General features: G+C 35.2%; 1 protein-coding gene across 1 annotated transcript in view; it reads left to right on the forward strand.

Moving 5' to 3' along the window:
- Positions 1 to 20,401, forward strand: part of LOC136027907 (peptide methionine sulfoxide reductase-like) — a 38,085-nt gene extending 17,684 nt beyond the window's left edge. Inside the window, 4 exon segments of the mRNA XM_065705345.1 lie at positions 3,969 to 4,154; positions 11,116 to 11,230; positions 14,582 to 14,718; positions 19,931 to 20,401. Of these exon segments, the coding sequence (XP_065561417.1) occupies positions 3,982 to 4,154; positions 11,116 to 11,230; positions 14,582 to 14,718; positions 19,931 to 20,168 (663 nt within the window). The 5' untranslated portion in view covers positions 3,969 to 3,981 and the 3' untranslated portion in view covers positions 20,169 to 20,401.
- The last annotated feature ends 2,896 nt before the right edge of the window (positions 20,402 to 23,297 follow it).

The raw sequence follows: 23,297 nt of genomic DNA on the forward strand, positions 1-23,297 counted from the left end.
GACATTATTTCAGATAAGGTGTATAAATCCCAGACGACTAAAAGGAAGATAATTAGGAAAAAGACAAGAACAAAAGAGGATAATTTTAGCCTGTAGACAAAACGAAAAGAAATAGAAGATATTTTGACTTCTGTTAAGTCATCCTATTTGATAAAGAAAAAGCTAAGAATTTGAAGTAATTTGTACATAAGGATAAAAAATGACTGAAGAAAAACAAACTGGGGGCATATAAGGTTTATATAGAAATGATGATCATATAAACTTCGGAAGGGGCTTATTGGGTTGCTAATCAGAAGTTTTAGTGCGCTTTGTGAGATTCAAAGTGATGGGAGGGTGGATGTTCCTTGTTGTTCAGGCCAGGGGACTAAGATTTCAGAATAGGGTTTCCGGCCCCTGCGATTCCAATAGTATACTTTTGTTTCGAACTGACACAATTTTCAGGGACCTCAGGCTGTTTTTTGAAAATTTTAAAGCTTTTTTCCTAAATAGCATTTTACGAATGAGCTAGAATCGGTCATTCCTAAATCAGCTAAAAATAGCTTTTTTTTTACTATGAGCCGTGGTTTGTTCTCTCTCGGTCATTCCTAAATCAGCTAAAAATAGCTTTTTTTAACTTGGCAACGTTGGTTTGTTCTCTACTAGGTTGCTGCTACCACTATAACAATGATGAAAAACAAAAAAAGTAGCAATATTGGGAATATTGGCCGCTTAAAGGCCGCTCAAAAATTGAACTAGGCATAAATTCTTTTCTGGAATTAATGCAGCCTTTTTACTGAACCAATTTGTACTGTAACAACTTGTCTAATTTATCCCTTTTTAAAATGAAAAGAGATGTGAATTGAATCTCTTCATTAAACTATCATAAAAATATCCCAGTAACTGTACTATAGAAATTGCTATGGGTGTGCCATAACTCTATACCAAATGAGCCTCTGCTACCTCGTGATATACTCAATTATCGTGGAAGAAGATTGGAGGTGGAATATTTACAAGAATGGACGTCAATATCTTATTACTGACGACTATAGCAGTCTGTTTTTTTTTCAACTAAAAACAAAGTTCAATGCAATGCAGAGACGCCAGGTGGTATACTGTTTTGCCTGATATGGAATATCCCAAAACCCCAATCTCCAGTAATAGTCAACTGTTTTTGTCTGAGCCGAATTGTTTACAGTTGTGCTGGAAAACAGCAAATGGTTATTTAATCAGTAAAATTTAGGTCACTATAATACAACAAATTATAGTAGAAAACAATACTATACCTTCAATTTGTGGGGATATTAACTTTCTTCGTGTGCTATCAAATGGGGGAGGGGATGTACTCCTTGCCTAGATTTTTTTGTCTTCTCCCCCCTAAATTTTGAAAAATACCAGTTTTTAGAGTATTTTCGTTTTCAAATGCTTTGTTTTTTGTATTTTCATTGAAAAAATGACAATATTGCCCCCTGGATAAAAAAAATATACTTTGCCCCTCCTCGCTAATTTTTTTGTGAATTAACACCATTGCCTACTTTCAAGGCTTCTGTAGTATCTTGCACAAAGGCGGCAAAGGCTTTTCCCGTAGAAGAACTGGATTCAGAATTTGAACTAAAAGAACTAAAAGAGAATTTGAACTAAATTAAACAACCACGAACTTGAACAGAGGGGAACAGACCAAGTAGCCTATACAAAGGTGGAAAGGCCCTCTCCTTAGAAGAATTGTATCCAGGATTTTAACTAATAGAGAGGGGAGAGAGACTTGAATCAAATAATCATGAATTTTAAAAGACAAAACGCCTTAATGCTATTTCTTACAGCTTACAATAATGGGATTGCTTCATTTTAAGTTGGTGTTCGTGTTTTCACCACCTTAGTGACATAGAAGGCAATGGTATTAAGGCGCTTTATCTTTTCAAATTTATGATTCTTTGATTCATATCCTTTTCCCCTCTCTTTTGGTTCAAATCCTGAATCCAGTTCTTCTAAGGAAAAGGCCTTTTCCGTCTTTGTACAAGATACTAAAGGGACACTGAAAGTAGGTATTGGTGTCAATTCACAAAAATTTAGAGAGGAGGGGCAAAGTATATTCTTTTTTATCTAGGGGGCAGATTTGTCGTTTTTGTAGAAAAATTATCCAATTTTAGGAACTATTGTTACGGCCATGAAAAGATTTTTGACCGAAACCTCTTACCCCTTCCAAAGTGAGCTTAACCCTCTATGGGTTATCCCCACTATGTTGTAAGACCATATAATTTTACTAATTAGAGTGATATATCTGCCGCCAGAAGCCGTCCTGGCTGAGTGGATTGGTGCGCTGGTATCAGGATCCTTTGTCTGAGAGGACGAGGGTTCGAATCCTAGTGCACCCAATTATTTAGTTTGGGACGGGGGTCAGTGCCGTGACTCTGTAAGCTCAGCCAGAGTCGACCCAGCTCCAAATGGGTACCCAGAGAAATATGGGGAAGGTAAACAGGAAGGGTGTGCTAAAGCACAAGATGGTTGGCCCCCAAACCTGTTGCACTTCCTGCCTGAAGGGCAAAGAAATGGAGATCAGCACCGCCGGTAGCGACTGTAAAGTCTAATGCCGTATTCTTTACCTTTTTATCTGCCACTAGAAGAACCTTCTCATATTCATAATTGCTCCCCGAATTTCTAAGGAATAAAATTGAAGTTATGTTAAAGAAATCTGGATTGACTTATAAATTTTACTTGTTTTGCAAATATTCTCAAATATACAGTTATGAAAATGTTTATCGAAAATATTTCTTCAGAGGAGTTTCAGCAAACAAGGTTCGGAAGTACCAGCCAGCTTGCCTTAACCAGTGATAACATGCCCTAATCATCTGACAAGCTGATACGAGCTGGATTCTTGTAGAAACACTTTCTCTGCAGCATGTCTATGTACTAAGCTTGAATGTGAAGGTACACAAAAAAAGGCTGAGGTGAAAACACCCTGTTTATCAGGAAAAGTGTCATAAATTCAAAGCGAGTCATAAATTGAAAGTTTTAAAATAGATATACCTTTAGTTCTGAGCTTCAATCTAATTTTTGAGATTTTGCAATTTGTCACTATGGAGTGATTTACCTACATAACACAATCCAAAGTCAAATGCACAATCATGGAAAATATAAGATGAGTAATAGGCTTTGAGAAGAGCTTTGGCCGGTTATATCCAGAAGTAACAACCACCATGCCTTAACCACCGTGCTTTCATTTTCTGACCAGTTGATTTAGGCTACAATCAAGCAGAAAAATCTCTGAAGCATGTCTATGTACTCAGTTTGATTTTGAAGGGGGAAAAAAACTTTAGTCTGAAGTAACAAAAAAATAAAAACTGTTTCTCAAGAAAAGCGTAGATGAGTCATGGAAAGTTCAAAAATAGATTCAGTTTTGGTTCTGACCTCAAACTCAAGCTTTGAGATTTTGCAGTTAAATGTACAGTCATGGAAAATGTATCATTAAATATCTGTCTTGAAAAGAGCTTTGACCAGTGATATCCAAGAGTACCAATCAGCATGGCTTAACCACTCAAAAAAACTTTAGTCTGAAGTAAACAAAAAAAGAAAAGTGTAGATGGGGTTATGAATCGAAAGTTCAAAAATATATTTAGCTTCAGTTCTGATCTGAAACTTAAATTTTGAGATTTTGTACTTTGTTACTATTGAATAACTAAATAATCCACTGTTAAATGTACAGTTATGGAAAATGTATCATTAAATATCTGTCTTGAAAAGAGCTTTAACGAGTGATATCCAAACGCGTTTTTTGATGAGTTCAAATGAAGCTTTACAGATCTGCATCATTTTAAATGCAGTTATAATCGTATATTCAAAAACCTCGTTCAAGGACATTTTCAAAACCTCTTTTCTCTTAAAAATAGGGATCATGAATCCCCGGTAACACCTATTAGTTCTTAAATGTCATATGAAATTGGGTCTGAACTTTGGTTTAATGTTTATAATTTCAAGTTTTTTCTCAATCCTTTTAGTTTGTCAAGAATCATGAACCGCGTAGCTGTTGACAAAGCCATGATGGCTCTTACCACAAAGAAAGCCACTTTTGGAATGAGCTGATTTTGGTTCCCTGAGGCGCGCTTTGGCGCAGCCCCAGGGGTTATTCGCACCCGTGCCGGATTCTCAGGAGGCTCCAAACTGAACCCAACATACAGAAGTTTGTAAGTAGTACAAGGATATCATATATTCAAATTCTCTAGTTTTATTCTAATGTAAACATTATATAGTAATATTTTACAAGGGCCCTTCTGTAAGTAACGCGACAAAGCGCTGTAGCTTGGAAACGATTTATTAAATCAATCTAAAACTCTTGTTTTTACTTGTCAACATAGTCCTTGGAACTTTGAAGTCGACGTTTAGCGGTGGCACATGTGGACGCGTATTGTAATGGGGAAAAATCAAACCTTTGGTCAGGATTCCACGATGTTTTGTTCAAATGGCAAGCCTTAAGTCATGCTTTCGGTATCCTGGAATCCACAGAGCCTACCTAATTTGTGTTTCATTAAACAAAACTTAGTCAACTAACAAGGGGATTTTTTCGCTTTTAGTGTTTTATTAAATAAAAAAAAACTAATTTTTTTTAGCTGAAAGTAAGGAGCGACATTAAAACTTAAAACGAACAGAAATTACTCCGTATATGAAATGAGTTGTCCCCTCCGCAATCCCTCGCTCTTTACGCTAAAACTTTTAATTGTTTTAAAAAGTAGAATTGTGGCAAAGAGTCAAACTTTAGCGTAAAGAGCGAGGGATTGCGGAGGGGACAACACATTTCATATACGGAATAATTTCTGTTCGTTTTAAGTTTTAATGTCGCTCCTTACTTTCAGCTAAAAAAAATTAGTTTTTTTTTTTTAATTTCTGAACGTTTTTGAATGAATGCATGTTTGGTTTTGGCTCTCCGGACATAAATTATTAAAATGAGATTTGTATATTAATTCTTTTTTTGGCTAAATGGCTTTCTCTTAGTTTTGATCAGACCATTTTGAGAAATAAGGGGTGGAGAAGGAGGCCTAGTTGCCCTTGAATTTTTCGGTTACTTAAAAAGGCAACTAGGACTTTTAATTTTTAACGAACTTTTTTATTAGTAAAAAATATACGTAACTTAAGAATTAACTTACGTAACAAACTTCCAAAACCTTATATTTTTATTATGTATACGAGGGGGTTTGTACCCTCGTTAATACCTCGCTCTTTACACTAAATCGTAAGTTTTGTCCCAATTTTTTAAGAATGACCCCTGAATCAGAAAGGCCGTAGAATAAATAGTTGAAATTACTAAAAATACTTTAGCATAAAGAGCAAGGTATTTATCTCCTCCTAAATACCTCGCTCTTTATGCTAAAGTATTTTTAGAACCCCTCATATGCGTAATAATCTGTGTTCGTTTTAAGTTTCAATGCTACTTCTTCCTTTCATTTGAAAAAACGTTTTCATGTTTATTTTTCATTGTTTTCTTATAGTAATGCTAGAGAATCCTGCGCCCTTGTCATTGAATTTTTCTTCCCCCATGACAGATTCCTCCAAGGAAAGATCCTCCAACATAGCCCCCTCTCCTCAGCCCCACCCCCAAACAAAATAAAATCCCCCTGAAAACGTCTGTACACTTCCCAATAACCATTACTATATGTAAACACTGGTCAAAGTTTGTAACTTGCAGCCCCTCCCCCAGGGATTGTGGGGGAGTAAGTCATTCCCAAAGACATAGTTATTGTGGTTTTCGACTATGCTGAACAAAATGGCTATCTCAAAATTTTGATCCGTTGACTTTGGGAAAAAAATGAGCGTGGGAGGGGGCCTAGATGCCCTCCAATTTTTTTGGTCACTTAAAAAGGGCACTAGAACTTTTCATTTCCGTTAGAATGATCCCTCTTGCGACATTCTAGGACCACTTGGTCGATACGATGACCCCTGGGAAAAAAAAAAAAAAAAAAAAAAAAAAAAAAAACAAACAAATAAACACGCACCCGTGATTTGTCTTCTGGCAAAAAATACAAAATTCCACATTTCTGTAGATAGGAGCTTGAAACTTCTACAGTAGGGTTCTCTGATACGCTGAATCTGATGTTGTCATTTTCGTTAAGATCCTATGACTTTTAGGGGGTGTTTCTCCCTATTTTCCTAAATAAGGCAAATTTTCTCAGGCTCGTAACTTTTGAATGGTAAGACTAAACTTGATGAAACTTATATATTTAAAATCAGCATTAAAATGCGATTCTTTTGATGTGGCTATTGATATAAAAATTCAATTTTTTAGAGTTTTGGTTACTATTGAGCCGGGTCGCTCCTTACTACAGTTCGTTACCACGAACTGTTTGATTTGTCAGAAAGTGAACAAAGTAAACTAAGAAAGTTTACCAGGCTTTTGCAAATAGAACGAAAAGTTTGGCAGAAATTTCGAAGTAGCTAGAGCGTGAGCCGTGCAAGAAATTATAAAAGACCATCAGGTTCAGGAAGGTGAGGCCTGTAACAGTCAAAACAATGAAGATGCCTTAAATAAACCCTTTTTTAAAGTTTTACACCGCTTGTTTCCTTTTATAAGAAGAGAATTAAACTTTAGAATTGGAAATACAAATATATTTTTCATACCATACCTTATAGAGTCCTGAAAATCTAGAGTTTTTGATAATTTAAAGTGGGGAGGGGTAAACTTCCCCTCCTTTGGATATTGGTTTATTTAGATACATATGTGAAACATTGTTAAGCTAGGTTGAATTGTGTTTGCAAATTTTTCTTCAAATAATTATTTATAGAAAAGTCTGTCATTTTGGGCTACAAATTGAGAGATAGTATATTGCCAAAGATAAATGTTTTTGGCCATTCATATGGGGCCAAACGGAAAGCAGATCATTCCCAAATGGGAAAAGGTAAGGACCGATTTGAAGGAAAATTGAACCTCGTGGGAGGGATTAAAGAGTGAATCTTTAAATAGACTGGAGTCGAAGATGAGTTTGCATAACTGTGTTGCCCTCTGGTGGCTTGGTGCGGTAGGGACTTGCTATTAGTAATAGTAGTATTCATTGAAAAAGAAACTTGGTTTTAGACAAAAAAAAATCACCATCAGCATCATAAAGATCAGAATATTAAAAGATGTTATTTGATAATCTTTGCAGTTTTATGTGATTAAATACCTTATTGATGCTTTTATTTCGCTGATAAATCTAAAAACCTTAATGTTGAAATTAATGATAGATCATAATGGTTTAAAGGAATTTCATTCAAGTATTTCGCAATTAGAGTTTAATATTAATTAAAAGTTAAACATAAACATACGTAAAATTAGTTACCTCTATACTCTTTTGACGACAATTTTTATGAAATTCTATTAAAACCAGGTAATTTTAAATCTGTGATTAGTAACTGATGTTTTTTCTGTGCTTTTTTATTTCTCCTATAATTCTATTCAAATGATTTTGCTCCAATGCCATAAAAAATTCTACAAATTAGATGGCGTATGAATTATGTTGACGAATTAGTTTAAAGAATGGCCAAACTTTTAAATTTTGTGATAATTCTCTTTTCTTTAATATTTTCAATTGTCTTTCATATTAAAACTGAGATGTTGGGACACTTCATATTTTTTAGAGTTTAGTCCCTCTTCGATTTTATTAAAGGATGATAAAATGTTGTTTTATTTGTTGTTTGTAAATCTGACTTATTATATATAGCCTAAGAGCCCACTTTTGAACCTATTCCTTGAATTTTTCAGCTTTTTTTCCCTTACATAGCCTAAGAGCCCACTTTTAAACCTATTCCTTGAATTTTTTAGCTTTTTTCCCTTACATAGCTTAAGAGCCCACTTTTGAACCTATTCCTTGAATTTTTTAGCTTTTTTTCCCTTACATAGCCTAAGAGCCCACTTTTGAATCTGTTCCTTGAATTTTTTAGTTTTTTTTTCTCCTTACATTGCCTAAGAGCCCACTTTTAAACCTATTCCATGAATTTTTTAGCTTTTTTCCCTTACATAGCTTAAGAGCCCACTTTTGAACCTATTCCTTGAATTTTTTAGCTTTTTTTCCCTTACATAGCCTAAGAGCCCACTTTTGAATCTGTTCCTTGAATTTTTTAGTTTTTTTTTTCTCCTTGCATTGCCCAAGAGCCCACTTTTGAACCTATTCCTTGAATTTGTTTGCTTTTTTTCTTATATATAGTGTATTTGAAGGTTATATTAATGTACACTACTGTGGCATCTCAGTTTTAGTTGTACCATTTAAATACGCTAATTACCATTTAAGTACCATAATTAATATATTACTATGTACAATACTTCCTGGCTGAAGAGCTATGAAACTTAGATCAGCACCACCGATCAGCTGATCAGCACCACCGATCTGCTGATCAGCACCACCGATCTGCTGATCAGCACCACCGATCTGCTGATCAGCACCACCGATCACCGATCAGGAGTGCTAGATCAGCACCACCGATAGGGAAAGTAAAGTCCAATGCTGTATTTCTTTACTTTCAATTTGAAGAAGAAATAAATACGCTATGATGACAACCACTCTACATTTGATTTATTTGTTTTTGGTGTTTCATCAGAAAAGACCTTACAAGTTATTCAACTTTCTCCAGCACTGTAGTAAAAATATGTAACGGGGTTTATGGTCATACCCACACAGGGTCATAGATTTGAACCTTTGAAAAAAATGTTTTCAACAAAAATATCTTCCCAGCCATTTAATAAAAAAAAAATGCTGGCTTTTGAACCTATTCCTTGAATTCCTTAGCTTTTTTCCCAGCACTAGCTTTTGCTACTTATTTAGAAGTGCTAACTTATCTATGCATCAGAAAATAGATGGGGAAAATGCGGGTCTTCAATGAGTGCAAGTGTCAGAAAGCTCTGAGTGAAGGGTGTCAAACCCATAATCTAAATTTGAATGTAATTCTGCTTCATTTTCCAATGCTAACTGTTGCCACTAAACTATTTAGCTGTGCCAGCTAATATTTAGAAAAAAAAAGCAAAAGTGCTTTGCTACCTTTTTTTCTAAAAAAAAAAAGTTTGTAAAAAATAAATTTAAAAAAAATAAAAATAAAAATAAAAAATAAAAAAATAAAAAGTTTCTCTGAAACTGAGCAGTGTTGATCAAATAGAAAGTGAAAGAATTCCAAAAATTGTTTCATTTAATCTTTTAATCGTGCGAATTATTTTCTTCCTCCCGATATCCTTGTCACCCTTTATTACTCTTTTATTTACCCATATATCTCATACTGTGGATCTGTTTGGGGCAACACTTTTCCTTCAGTTACCATTAAATTAAAATCTGCCCAAAACCGTGCCATCAAAGCAGTTTTTCGGCTGCCCCGACTATATCCCACCCAGGACTTGTACTCCGATTTTGGTATTATCCCTTTTGAACAAATCATAAAAAAAATTAAATCTATACCTTGCATACTCCACTTACCATAAAAATCTTCCTCCTCAATTATTATCTTATTTTAATACTAACAATTCTGAAGGCCTCTGTCTCCATTCATCCAACCGTTCCTTCATTGTCCCCAAGTGTGTCTCTAGTTCCGCCCAGCAATCCCCCATTTATAAATCTATACTTCAATGGAATATAATACCCTCCAGTGTCGAGCTATCCACAAGTTTTCGCACGCTGTATAACAATGTACTAAAATTTTGATATTATAACTCTAAATTCTTATTAAATTTGCTTTAATTACCCATGTTTTCTCTTTTCTTTTTTTTTCTCTCTTCTTCATTTTCAATTTTTTGTGGTTATGGTCCTCAATAAGTTCGCTTCCAGGATCCTTATTATTATTGGTGTTATATTTTTTTTTTATTTTTTATTTGAATAAATTGAAAATTGAATTGAATTGAATTTGAAAAGTTTTTTTTATAGAAAAATGATTAAGATTTTGTCAAAATCTAATGTTGCGCTTCTAGCCTCTGGCTCAAAATTATCATCCATGATATTATTATTTACCATCCTTACAAGTAGATAAACAAACTTGCTTCTCATATTATTCATGTATACAGTCAATTATTTCTAAGCCACACTATCATCTTTGGCGATTTTTGTGCTGATAATATTGCAAAAAATGCTCGCAAACGTAAACACAGAAATGACAGGCTAGTACTCCATCAGGGTTTTTCTTGCTCAATGGCCCTGGAGCCACCCTAAGACGGGAATTTTTCAAAAATGGTCGTCCTTTTCTTCCAAGATTGAATCTCGAACTTACCATAGATAATCTGAGCAAGGACGTGGTCAGTTGATTCGAATGTTAAGATATGTAGTTTGAAATTATGTAGTATAATAAATATATGTATAAAATAAATACGTATAGTATAAAAGTTTGATTAAAATTTATTATAAATTCAAAATTATCAAAGTTTCAAGCTATCCTGCTTCAAAGCATTACAAGTCACTTTTTGATTTATTTTTTGTGTAAAGGGGCCCTTAACTTTCTACGCCTGATCCCCCACTCAAATCGGTATCCCTGATTAGAAAAAATCGTTTCCCAGACTGACTAAAAGGCCGCGATAAGGGTCGATCTCCCGATTTTCCACCTTCTGCCGGAGTACAATGCGTAGTTGGGAGCAAATTACCCGAGGTTTGCAGTGACTGAGGGAATGATATAGCCACAAAATCCCACTCTTGATTAATATTGGCTTTAATAATTAAAACAAAAATTAATCATCAAAAGATCATTTGTCAAATAATCCGTAGTCAATTATTTCTAAGCCACACCGTCATCTTTGGCGATTTTTGTGCTGATAATATTGCAAAAAATGCTCGCAAACTTAACCACAGAAATGAGAGGCTAGTACTCCAGCGGTATTTTTCTTGCTGGATCGCCCTTGAGCCACGCTAAAACGGGAACCTATCAAAAGTGGTCCGACCAAGATTCAACCAAGATTGAATCTCGAGCTTCAAAAGGAGAATGAATCGGCAGAAACATTCCAGACACTGGGCTGGTTTGTCGCTGCTTTCATGACTGAGCTTGGTTGAACTTTCAGGGATTTTAAGAAATCGATGTCTGGGCGGATCTTGGTATTACGTGCCTGTCTGTGCTGCCATCTTTAAAGTATGAAAGAAATTTTGTCTGTAAAGTGATTTTTTACGTCGTTAGTGCCCCTCTACTTCTGAAACTCACATAATATTTTTGAATTTATAGAGGAGATCACACTGAGACAGTCGAGGTACACTATGATGAAACCAAAACCAACTACTCAAAACTTCTAGATGTTTTTTGGAAGTATCATGATCCTACTTCAAAATGCTCCAGACAGGTGAGCTCTTTTTTATGGACACAAGTTGAGGATTAGAGTCCCCGCTGAAGCTCATCAAAGTTGTTGGGTGTATAAAGACACAATACATAAATGTATAGACAATTCAACCTCTTTGAGAATAATTTAAGCTAACTAACGTTGCCAATTAAGTGGCAACGTGGCTTAACGTGGCTAACTAACGTAGCCTCATTAAGCCGTGTTGAATAGGGCAGCTCGGTTTGTTATCTTTGCACCATTACTTTTGCTGCTTATGGTCTATACTTTTTTTTTAAGAACCAGAGTTTTTTTAGCCCCTTATATACCTCCCCCACTGACCATAAAATACCTTTTTTGTTCATCTTAGCATCATCCGTTTGGTTATGGTGTTTATGTTTTGTAAGAATAAGATTTCTTTTAACCCCCTTAGATACCTCCCCCACTGACCATGAAATCACTTTTTTGTTCATCATACCATCATCACTTTTGCTGTTTATTGTGTATGCGTTTTTTAAGATCCAGATTTTTTTTAGCCTTCTTAGATAAGTCCTTCCCACTGACGATGACATCCTTTTTTGTTCATCATCATTTTTGCTGTTTATGGTGTATACGTTTCTGTAAGAATCAATAGTGCATATGTTTTTGTTAGAATCAAATATTCTTTTAACCCCCTTAGAATCTTCCCCCACTGACCATTAAATGCAGAAATGATTTTTTAATTAGAAAGGAAAATAACAAAAAACTGAAAAGTGGAAATTAGTCTTGGAAGAGTAAAAAATGTCAATTAAAATTAATATCTTTTGACCAGTTTTTTTCCGATTTTCAACTTTTTGTAAGAGGTAAAAGTAAAAAGGGGGTGAATAAACAGGTAGAAAACTGACAATTGATCTTAGCAGAGTAAAATTTCGACACAAGTATTCCACTTCTTACAAAAATTTGAAAGGAAAGTATAATCCTTATTTCAACCACAATAGTCTGATTTCACTCGCACTATATATGACCTGACATACCATCCAAAAGGCTACAGGTTTCGCACCCGGATGGGTCTGGCTTACATTTATTGGTGTATCCAGCATAAGCATAATTTTTTGGGGGAATCAAAAACAAGGCCTTGAGAGTTTTCGTGGAATACTTAGAAAAAACCCTGCAAATATTGCAGTCTGCAACTGAGTAATATGACACGATTTTGTTATTGTAATTCTTGATAAGAATCCCAGGCCTTCCTCCCCTCCTGCAAGATTAATGCATAATTTTCAAAACTGAGCCTGTACTGGGTCCTGAAAATTCACTCTTTTCTTCCTGTTGGCAAAAGGTGTAGCGGTGGCATTCTTCACGTTGTGCCTCTGACAGTAGTAGGTAAGAATACAGGTCAGTCTTCTTCTCCTGTCAGTCACCTTCCAGCCATTGGCTGCCCTGGCCACTGTGTGACGACAAGGTAGGTTCTTTTGGGTCATACTTTGCCGAGATTGAATGGATTGAAGCCAATAATAGTAGCTAAAATCTTGCACGGGTTGTCAACCCCCTGGACATCTGAAGCGTGCTGACCGTGGCATATTAAAAGATCCAATAAGGAGCAACCTGTGACGGGAGAAAGAAGTTATTTTCTTAGCACCAGCTCTGAAGGTCAATCGCTGCTTGCTGTTAATGACTGGAAATTAACTTTCCCCTCTGGTGTTGCCTGCCCAAACCAGTCTGAGGCTGGTGGTTCTCAGGATGGGGGAAAACGGCCCCAGTCTCAAATTACCCCGCTGACAATAATAATAATTCTGTTAGTGCTTATGAACGATTGGAATGCAAGATAAAAAAAACTGTTAATAAGACTATCTAAAGCACAGGGAAAGGGAAAGATTTTGAAGAAATTTCCATACACTTTTCCGCGATAATTTGGTAAAATATAACTAAGGAATATAAAATAAATAGGGTATGCTATGTTTGAAATTTGTGGAGTAAAAAAGAAAAAAAAGATTGGGTTCGTGGGTTTGACCCCCCCCCCCCGAAATTTTGGTCTGACTCGTAGAAACGTAACAAAAATGGACATATACAATGTTTTATGCGTTTTTGAGATTTTTTTTTTGTAAATTCTCCCTCCCCCGAAAAAAATAAAAATCTTTGCGTAGAACACCCTCCTGGATACGGCCCTGTCCCCCAGCCATGAAAAAAAAAACAAAAAAAACAGGCTAGATGTAAAAAGAGATTGGGTTTTTCCCAATGCTCTTCTTGCAGTTGGTAGCTATACTAGCAACTATCTTATAGGTCTGCTACCGTCATAATATATTCCAATTAACCCAATAAGTTCACGGTTTCACTTACAATCCTCATCAGATATTTACATACGCCTGACATTTAGGGCGAGGTTGGATTTTTTCCTAGAATTATGTTTATTAGGGCATGAATATTCTTCTGTTGCATCTGCGAGCATGTAGTTTTTTTCGGTTTCTTCGTAAAGTAAGCAATACATAAAAGATAATATTTATTTGTATTAATTCAATATTATTATTTTATAAGAAATTAGATGCCAGTATTGTCTCTATTCTATTTTAAACTCCCGCTTCCCTGGGTCCAATTGGTCAAGTAATGTTAAATTACTTTTCATCAGATTGCTCGGAATCGAAGCTGATTAACAAACGACCTTGATCTGTTCAGATTCTGTATGAGCCCAAGCGTGCACCAGTCTACAAGGAGTTGCATTAAAGTGCTAAAGATGCTGATGATAAAATATGATTGGTTCAATTGGTCAAATGGAACTTTACATAAATATATATATCTTGCAAAATTAAGAAAAATCAAGAATCTAATCTTTTCTTGAAAGAGATCTTCAAATGAAGTTACGCAGCTTTTGGTTACTCAGTTTTGATAGTAGTGAGTGCCAAATTTAAGAAAATCACGGGGGCAAAAAAAGTAAAAACTAGCTAAAAATTTATAGTATTAAAGAGCCTAAGAAAGTACAGCTTTCCTTGAAAGTTTAGTTTTGTTTGGGAACTGACAGACTGCCAATTTTTGAATTTTATGGACGACAAGTGTTGTCAACCGTATTGACTAAAAGTTTGGCTTATTCAGTGTCATAGTTCAACGTGGCAACACTGAGGATAATATGTCCCTGGCCTAAGAATTTCATCAATCAGTCAGTTGAATTGTTACGGACGAAAAGTGATGTCACATGTAATAACTAACTAGTTTCGCCAATTTATTCTCATGGTTCAATCTGGCAGCACTGACTATAATATGGCATTCTCCCAAAAAGATCTTAAAAAACCGTGGTTTTCAGGTATGATTAGACCTAAGATGGGTCTAGACAGCAAAGAGTGTTTTATGTTTATGTCCTTGGTTATTATATTTTAATTTAAATTCCTGTTAAGTTTCAAAATTTTATTGTAGTATATGTCGGTCATATTCTACCATGATGCCGAGCAAAAGGAATTAGCTGAAAGATCAATGAAGGCTATAGAAGCTACCTCCAAACGAACAATTCAAACAAAGATTCTACCTGCTGGCATTTTCTATGATGCTGAGGAGTAAGTTGTCTACGTTTGTTGTTATTATGTTATTGTGTATTCTCATAATATGTAGTATTGGAGTGAGCTTTTATGATTTCCATTATTTAAGTCACCTAAAGTTTTAGACAAAGAGTACAGGTAACTGATAACGCCAATTATTCTAAGAAAAAAAGAAAATTATATCCAGTGTTGCCAGCATAATCATGAATTTGATTAAACAAAATCAGTAGCCTGAAGCATTTGTATTTTTTCCCTCAGTCTTTTGACTTTAGTTTTATGTTTGGATGAAGACGAAAAAACCTCTTTCCAAATTGGAAAAGGCATATTTGTACATGTTTTAAAAAATAGCCTTTGTTAGCCTATACATGCTAACGAAGCCTCAACATTTTATGATAAAAAAAGAGCTAAAAAGAACCTCAGGCATTTTTTGAAGAACTTTTCGGATATTTTCTGTATTTTTGTGCCCCCTTTGAGACATTGCTAGCCCTCAGTATCCGTCAATATTAAAAAAAAACTCTTGTGACCACTAAAAATGGCCTAAAAAAGACATTGCAATGCTTTTGACTATTATCTTGCTCGGAACTATTATTGAGATTTCTACTAGCTATAATGGTAACACTAAAGTTCTGGTCAATATGCACAAAAAGCTTAATTTCGGTAATAGCAGTCGATATAGCACCCTTAAGGAGTTTCAGGAGTTTGTTTTTCAGAATTGGGACAAAGGTCAAACCTTAGTGTAAAGAGCGAGGTATTGAAAATGGGCAGCCTAATTCATATACGGAACAATTTTTTATTTGTTTTAAGTTTCAATGTTTTCAGTGGAAAAACTTTTTTATATTTAATTCCTGATTGTTTTTCAAATAGTGCCAGGAAACCCGCTTCCCTCTCCATAGAAAAATGTCTACTCCCACACGAAAAAATCACTCCATGGAAAGTCGCTCCCGCGTAAAATCCTCCCCGGAGATCTCCCTTTCCGACAGTTTCATCCTTCCTGAAAATTTTTCTCGGAAAATTTCTTGCGAACAATTTCCCCTGAAATTCTCTTCAGCATACTTTAATTTGAAGGAAAAACTTTTATTTTACTTAAATTGTTATCGTTTTTCAAATTAAGCCAAAAATACCCCTTCTGTAAAAAAAAATTCTGGAAACTTCCTTTCCCCTCGATGGAAAGTTTCTCCCGAGTAAAATTCCCCCATGGAGAATTTTTCTCATGGAAAATTCCCCCATGGAGAAAAATTTACCTCCTTCTCCAAAATATATGGTTTTGTACCTTACAATAGCAAATATTATATGTAAGCCATTGGCAAATCTCATAACTTATGGCTCTTTCTCTGGGGAATGGAGGGGTCGGTCAATTTGTCCCCAGCGGCATAATTATTGGACCTTTTAACTATGCTGAACAAAAAAGCTGTTTCTAAATTTTCATTGTACGATTTTAGGGAAAAAGGGCGTGGGAAGGGGACTTTTTGCCCTCCAATCTTTTCTTTCACTTAAAAAGGACACTAGAATTAGATGTATTTTTTTTTGTCAAAATTTTGTTTTTTAGATTTTTGGTTACTGTTTGGCCGATTTTGTTATAAAGTGATTGCCAGGATCAAAAAAGAACAAAGAGTATTATTAAAATGTTAGAAATATTGTGGCAACAGGAAAAAAAAAATCAAGAAAGGCAGGATCTGCTTTCTTGATTGATACGGAAACAAACATATATGAATGCCTACATTTGCGTCGTTCTGCATTTTCAGGGAAAGACATTGCCTCATAAGCTATTAAATCCATAAATCGATACAATATTCAAAGCAAACTCGAAGTTGAGCATAAATATCGGATACGGAAAACAATATAATAACAAAACGACCATTGCAACCGAATAGCCTATTTAAAGGAAATTGGCTGTTTATCCGAATATATTTAGAATTTCAGTTGAAATCCAATTTTTATTGAATGAAAATTAGGCTTCTTTTGTATTTCGCTAGTTGCAATAGAAAACGCTGATCTGCCAATGGCGCTAGTTGTTTTTAATTTTAATTAAAACCTTGTTTAAGCAAAAAAGTTTCTTGTCTTATAGTTTTCTTTCGTTTACTTTTCAATTTAATCGGTTTCAGTTGAAAAGGGTAGTAATCAATCCTTGCATGTTTAAGAATTACATAGATAACTCGGGAATGGGCACCGACTAGTCTGGTGTCTCCGACTTAGTGTCTTTTTGTGTGTCAATACGTAATTTAGCTTCATCACTAGCTTAGACTCTCGTTCAGCTTTTGTTGTTGCATTGTTTTATCTTTCTTCTGGTATTTCGGGGAATATGGTGACGGTATTCAGATTAATATCATCACCATATTTACCTATATATATATATATATATATATATATATATATATATATATATATATATATATATATATATATATATATATATATATATATATATATATATATATATATATATATATATATATATATATATACATACTATATATCTATATATATATAAATAAGTTGTCCGTGTGTGTGTGTGTGTCGAGTAACGTCATGTTTGTGTGTCGACTGACGTCATGTTTGTTGACTGACATCATTTTAAGAATTGAGCTGTATGCGTCATGAAGTTGTTTGTCGACTGACTTCATGTTTGTCAACTGATGAAATTACATACCGGGACACCGGGACACAAATGACGACCGGGACACAGGGAATATAAATGACGACCGGGAACCTCAAAGAGAAATTACAGACTGGGACACCCGGACACAAATCACGACCGGGACACAGGGAGTATAAATGACGACCGGGACACAGGGACACAACTACAACGGGGACGGCGGGGGCACAGGCGGGATATATAAATGACGACCGGGACACAGGGATTGTTCGAATAGAAATTACAGACCGGGACACAAATGACGACCGGGACACCGGGAATATAAATGACGACCGGGACACTCAAAGAGAAATTACAAACTGGGACATCGGGACACAAATAACGACCGGGACACAGGGAATATAAATGACGACCGGGACACTCAAAGAGAAATTACAAACTGGGACATCGGGACACAAATAACGACCGGGACACAGGGAATATAAATGACGACCGGGACACAGGGACACATCATTAGAATAATGAGGTATAGATCTGAATACGGATTGTTTTTCCCATGGACAATTATATGTTGCATGTTCAAGAGTCAGTAAACCTGACAATCTATTTATATGCATAGACAATGGGACAGCGAAGAATGTTGTATATTCGCATGTTTTACGTAGTTAAATATATATATATATATATATATATATATATATATATATATATATATATATATATATATATATATCTATCTATCTATCTATCTCTTTTTACAGGTGGGACACAGGGACACAACTACAATGGCGCGTAAAGACTTACGCGCGGGGGGGCTTGGGGGGCGCGAAGCGCCCCACCAACTAGGTGTTGGGGTGGCGCGAATATATATATACATATACTATACAATACTATATATATACATATACTATACAATATTATATATAAACTATATATCTATATATATAAAAATAAGTTGTCTGTCTGTGTGTCTGTCTGTGGATCAGGTGACGTCATGTTTCTGTGTCGACTGACGTCATGAAATTAGTTGTCGTCATTTTTGCTTTGACGGTGACGTCATTAATGGTATTTAAGACATTTGTTCACGGAAAAATGTTTAATTGTAAAATGACTGAAGAACCTACAATGGCAACAGCCGAGGAAGCTGCTCAAAGAGTTTATGCCAAAAAACGTGCTGCTGATAGAGAAAGTAAGAAAAGAAAGCGTTCCAAGGAATTACAAGAACAGCAAGAAAACAGGCTTGCAGCTGATAGAGAAAGTAAGAAAAGAAAGCGTGCCGGGGAATCACAAGAACAGCAAGAAAACAGGCTTGCGGCTAAAGAACGCAAAACCGCGCAGTTAGATGAAAATCCACCTGGACAGCGAGAGTCAAAACATATCAAAACTGAAAATGATAGCGATGATGATTGGGTTTGGGATTTTGTCTTGGATAAGGTCATCAATGCCTACCAGATTTAAGTTAAAAAAAAACAAAGGTTCGTCATAGTGACGCTGAAAGATAAAGAAGAAAAAGAAAACTGAAAAAAGAAAAAAGGTAAAAAACTTTAAAAAAACTAAAAAGAAAAAACATTCAAAGAGAAATTACAGACCGGGACACAAATGACGACCGAGACAGAGGGAATATAAGTGACGGCCGGGAACCTCAAAGAGAAATTACAGACTGGGACACCCGGACACAAATCACGACCGGAACACAGGGAATATAAATGACGACCGGAACACAGGGATTGTTCGAATAGAAATTACAGACCGGGACACCGGGACACAAATGACGACCGGGACACCGGGACACAGGGAATATAAATGACGAACGGGACACTCAAAGAGAAATTACAAACTGGGACACCGGGACACAAATGACGACCGGGACACAGGGAATATAAATGACGACCGGGACACAGGGACACATCATTAGAATAATGAGGTATAGATCTGAATACGGATTGTTTTTCCCATGGACAATTATATGTTGCATGTTCAAGAGTCAGTAAACCTGACAATCTATTTATATGCACAGACAATGGGACAGCGAAGAATGTTGTATATTCGCATGTTTTACGTAGTTAAAAACATATATTTATATCTATCTCTATTCACAGGTGGGAAACAGGGACACAACTACAATGGCGCGTAACTAATATGGCGCGTAACGAATTACGCGCGCGGGGGGGCTTGGGGGGGGCGCGAAGCGCCCCACCAACTAGGTGTTGGGGTGGCGCGAAGCGCCACCCCAACAGCTAGTATACAATATATAATATAGTCGCTGACATTGGAAGTTCTGTTTGGAAGCTGTCTGCAAATCTCTCACGTTATTGGCCTTGGGTTTGCGAACAGGTTTATTTAATTTCTTGGTATCTAATAAATTACTAATAATTACTTCATTAGTTATTTACGTTGTTACATGAATATATAATGAATCACGTCTAATGGATCACTAATCATTACATCATTAGTTCTTCTTATTATAAATTGATATAGGTTGTTAACCATTTACTAATTCGATAATAATCTTATTTAATCTAGCTTATTATTTAAGTTCATATTATTATGAACTATTATTAAATATTATTTAATATTATTAAAGCTTATTAATAAATATTATTTAAATGTTTATTTTAATCACATTTTGCTTTCCAGCTATCATCAAAAATATATACTTCAACAGCACCCTTGGCTAGTGGATAAGATCGACTTGGATACAATGAATGTAGAAGAAATGAATAACTCGTATGTGGCTGCCCGTTTGAATGGCTATATTGCGGGCTATGGAACGCCCGCCAACTTTGAACAAGAGCTGCCATCTTTGAAACTATCAGAAGAAGTTGCTAATTATGTTAGACGACAAGTTGCTAGTGGAAGACGTTACGATTGCTAATTAGACACTAATTAGGATATCTGCACAAAAAAAGAAACGTTGGGAGTGGTACACCTGAGCCACGTCATAGTCATATCTATCGATAAAATCAAAATTACGCATTGCTACAGCGCCAATTATGTTCGCCGTTCGATTTTTCTCGAGTTGAACATTGTTCAACTTTCTAGCATAAGTTTCTTGACTGACAAATCAGAGTCAAGGTTTAAGGCACACTTTTTAAAACTAGAAAAGATGAAAACGTAGAACAGTGGTTCTTCTGTCTGTGAGAGGAATCTGAAAAAAGCTAGGAAGACATAGTATTAGTAGAGAACAGTGGGACATAAATTAGTGTTGGTGCAAACTCTTTAAACTAATTTCTTGCTGTTTTAATTTTCCACTTTTTAAACACAAGTGCGACGCTAAAATAAAAAAATGCCATGCCATCCATAAAAATTGTTTGTTTTCTTATCGACAGACGTGACTATGATGTGGCTCGGGCTGTATTTTCTTTAAGACTGGTTAAATTGAGAAAATATGGACTAGGAATTGACTTTTTGTGTTTTCAATTCCCCTCCTTCCCTCTGAAAGTTTATGCCTGGGTGCCCCTATGAAGATAGAAAAATCTTTTTGAGCTATTATAATTGGTAAAATCGTTGCATATCTTTTCTACGAAACGTTCAGACGAAATTGATAAAGCGATGAAAAGTTTTTAAGTGGTTAACGAAACGAAGTGTTTGTTGAAATGGTTTTTCCTTGGGATTCAATTTTTAAGCCCCTGTTGCATAACTGCAGAATTGTGAGAAACATAAGTACAAAATAGAAAAAAAATTGAAGGTAGAAAATAGAAAATAACTTGAGAAAAAATAGAAAAAACAAAAACTTGGCGAAATTGTCATAGACGCATAAAGTCAAAAGGTTAAGGGGATGTCATAAATACTGGGAAAGGAATAGTTTAATCATTATATAAAATGGGTATAAAACTGAAACCTTCATATTCACATATATTTTAGTGCCTGTTCAAGGGTATTGTTGATAGGGGTGGAGGTTTTCTCGATTACCTATTAGAAAAATATCCCACTCTTGTATATTGTTGTATTAAACCCTCTCAACGAACATGATTTAATAGTCATTATCTGAGCATGATTAGTAAAAAGGATTATTATCTAAAAAATTTCTTGAATGAGCTGACTCTGGTTTTGACTTTTTTGCTTCCCCTTCAGTTTTTTGTGTTATGGAGAACGAGTTAACCGTTTCATTTTTATCAAGTAAGACAGTCCTTTAAGTGTTTTGTGTGTATGGATATGACTAAAGGTGTTTCAGCAGGGCTACAGTATAACGAATATAAGGAGAAGCACTTTTATTTATATAATAGAGAAAATCTATAAATTAATAGGAGGAAATTTATGTAAGGAGAAAATTTGAAAAAGGATCAAGGTTTTATGTATTTTAAGAGGTATTGCGCATTCTAGAGTGACCTTAGATCTAACCCACCTTTACGCGTTACGCCAATTACAGATGAATGAAATAATACTCACAGAAGGTAAAGAAGAAATTTTATGTTTCAGGTTAATATTTTAATATTTCAGGTACTTAGATGTGAGTGTCATTTGGAGGGGATAGAATGGAGGTGGATACTTGGAAAGACCTTCACGTTATCAAAGAGGCCCTGGATTCATTCCTGAAAGTTTTATTCACCTAGCTGAACTACTTTCAAAGAAAGCAAAATAGCCTTATGGATTTGATTATAATGAACTTAAAAATAAAATAATAAGAAACTTAATATTTAAGATTGCAAAGAACTTAAGTTAAAAGCAACATAACCATTGGTAATATTTAATTCAATTTTGTGGGAATATTTTGGAGCATTCTTATGACTTGTCTTTTTTTGTATTCATATAGGTTAGCTAAGGGGTTCTTGAAAACACCTAATGTCGTATTTGGTCTCATTCGTAGCAAAATTGGGTCAGATTTCATGCTTAATGAAGCGTTTCATTCAAAATACTTTTTTGCAAAGGCGTAATGCTGAGATCGCTGTTAGAGGACTGACACAACAATCTATCGTTAGATGATAACGAATATTGTCTTTGTAAAGCCTAGCTTGTTCTTCTTTGTATGTTTGATCACGTGTTGAGCGTTTGGAAATGTTTGCCCAGTCTCCTGTCTAATGAAGTGTTTATTCTAAAATGCTATTGCAAAGATAAAATGCTGATGATAATGTCAGAGGGCGGGCGCAAACTATTGTTTGGAAGTGTTGTGTCCAAAGAGATTAATTTGTATTGTTTTGAACATTGTTGTTTACCCTTTACCAAGTGATTAACTCTGATGGTAGATGTTGCCACCAATTCTTTCCCACTTTATTTTAAGTCATATGCTCCATGTTTAAAAATTTGTGCCAGATTTCTTGTTTAATGAAGAGTTAAATTCTAAAAAGCTATTGCAAAGATGAAATTCTGAGGACTATGACATAGATAACTGGCGCAGTGCGGGGTAGAGCTGGTGTATTGTCTTTTATTGTTAATAAATATTACATAGAATAAATTTACTTTTGCTTTTATCTGTTTTTAGTTGTTTTGGTTTTCAGAAAGTTTTTTTTATTAGTTTAATATATTTTTTAATATGCAAAATGAAAGTTTCAACGAGGAATTAATTATGTTCCTGTTTTTGTTTTCAGTGCATGTGTGCATGAGAATTCAATGTGGAGCGAATATTGCGGAGTTTTTTGTTCCTTACTTGTTTCTTCAAGCTGCTGTATTTTCAGCTTACAAAAAAATTTGTACTCTAAAATATACTTTTACTGACGATTTATTGCAGCACCAAGCAGCGCCTGAGCTGCGTGTGCTCCTCTTATTCTAGTGAAAGCTTAATTTTTTGTTTCTTTTCATAAAGGTACGACTTTTTGCCATCTCATTCAAGGGAGTTCTGCTCTTTTGGTAGTTTCACTGGATTTCCAGTCGACATTGCCAGTCGAAAAACCCCCAAAACATGTTTTGGTTTTAGTGTTTTCTTGTAAAACACTTATGTATAATACAATATTTTGAATTACTGCAACCTTTAACCTGGCATGACCAATTCCTTAACCTGAATTACTGCAACGCCAACGATATAGACGTAACACCATAATATGCGATTTTTGTTGACAAATCTTGTCTC

This window comes from Artemia franciscana, chromosome 6 (genome assembly GCF_032884065.1).
Source record: "Artemia franciscana chromosome 6, ASM3288406v1, whole genome shotgun sequence".
Taxonomy (NCBI): Eukaryota; Metazoa; Arthropoda; class Branchiopoda; order Anostraca; family Artemiidae; genus Artemia; species Artemia franciscana.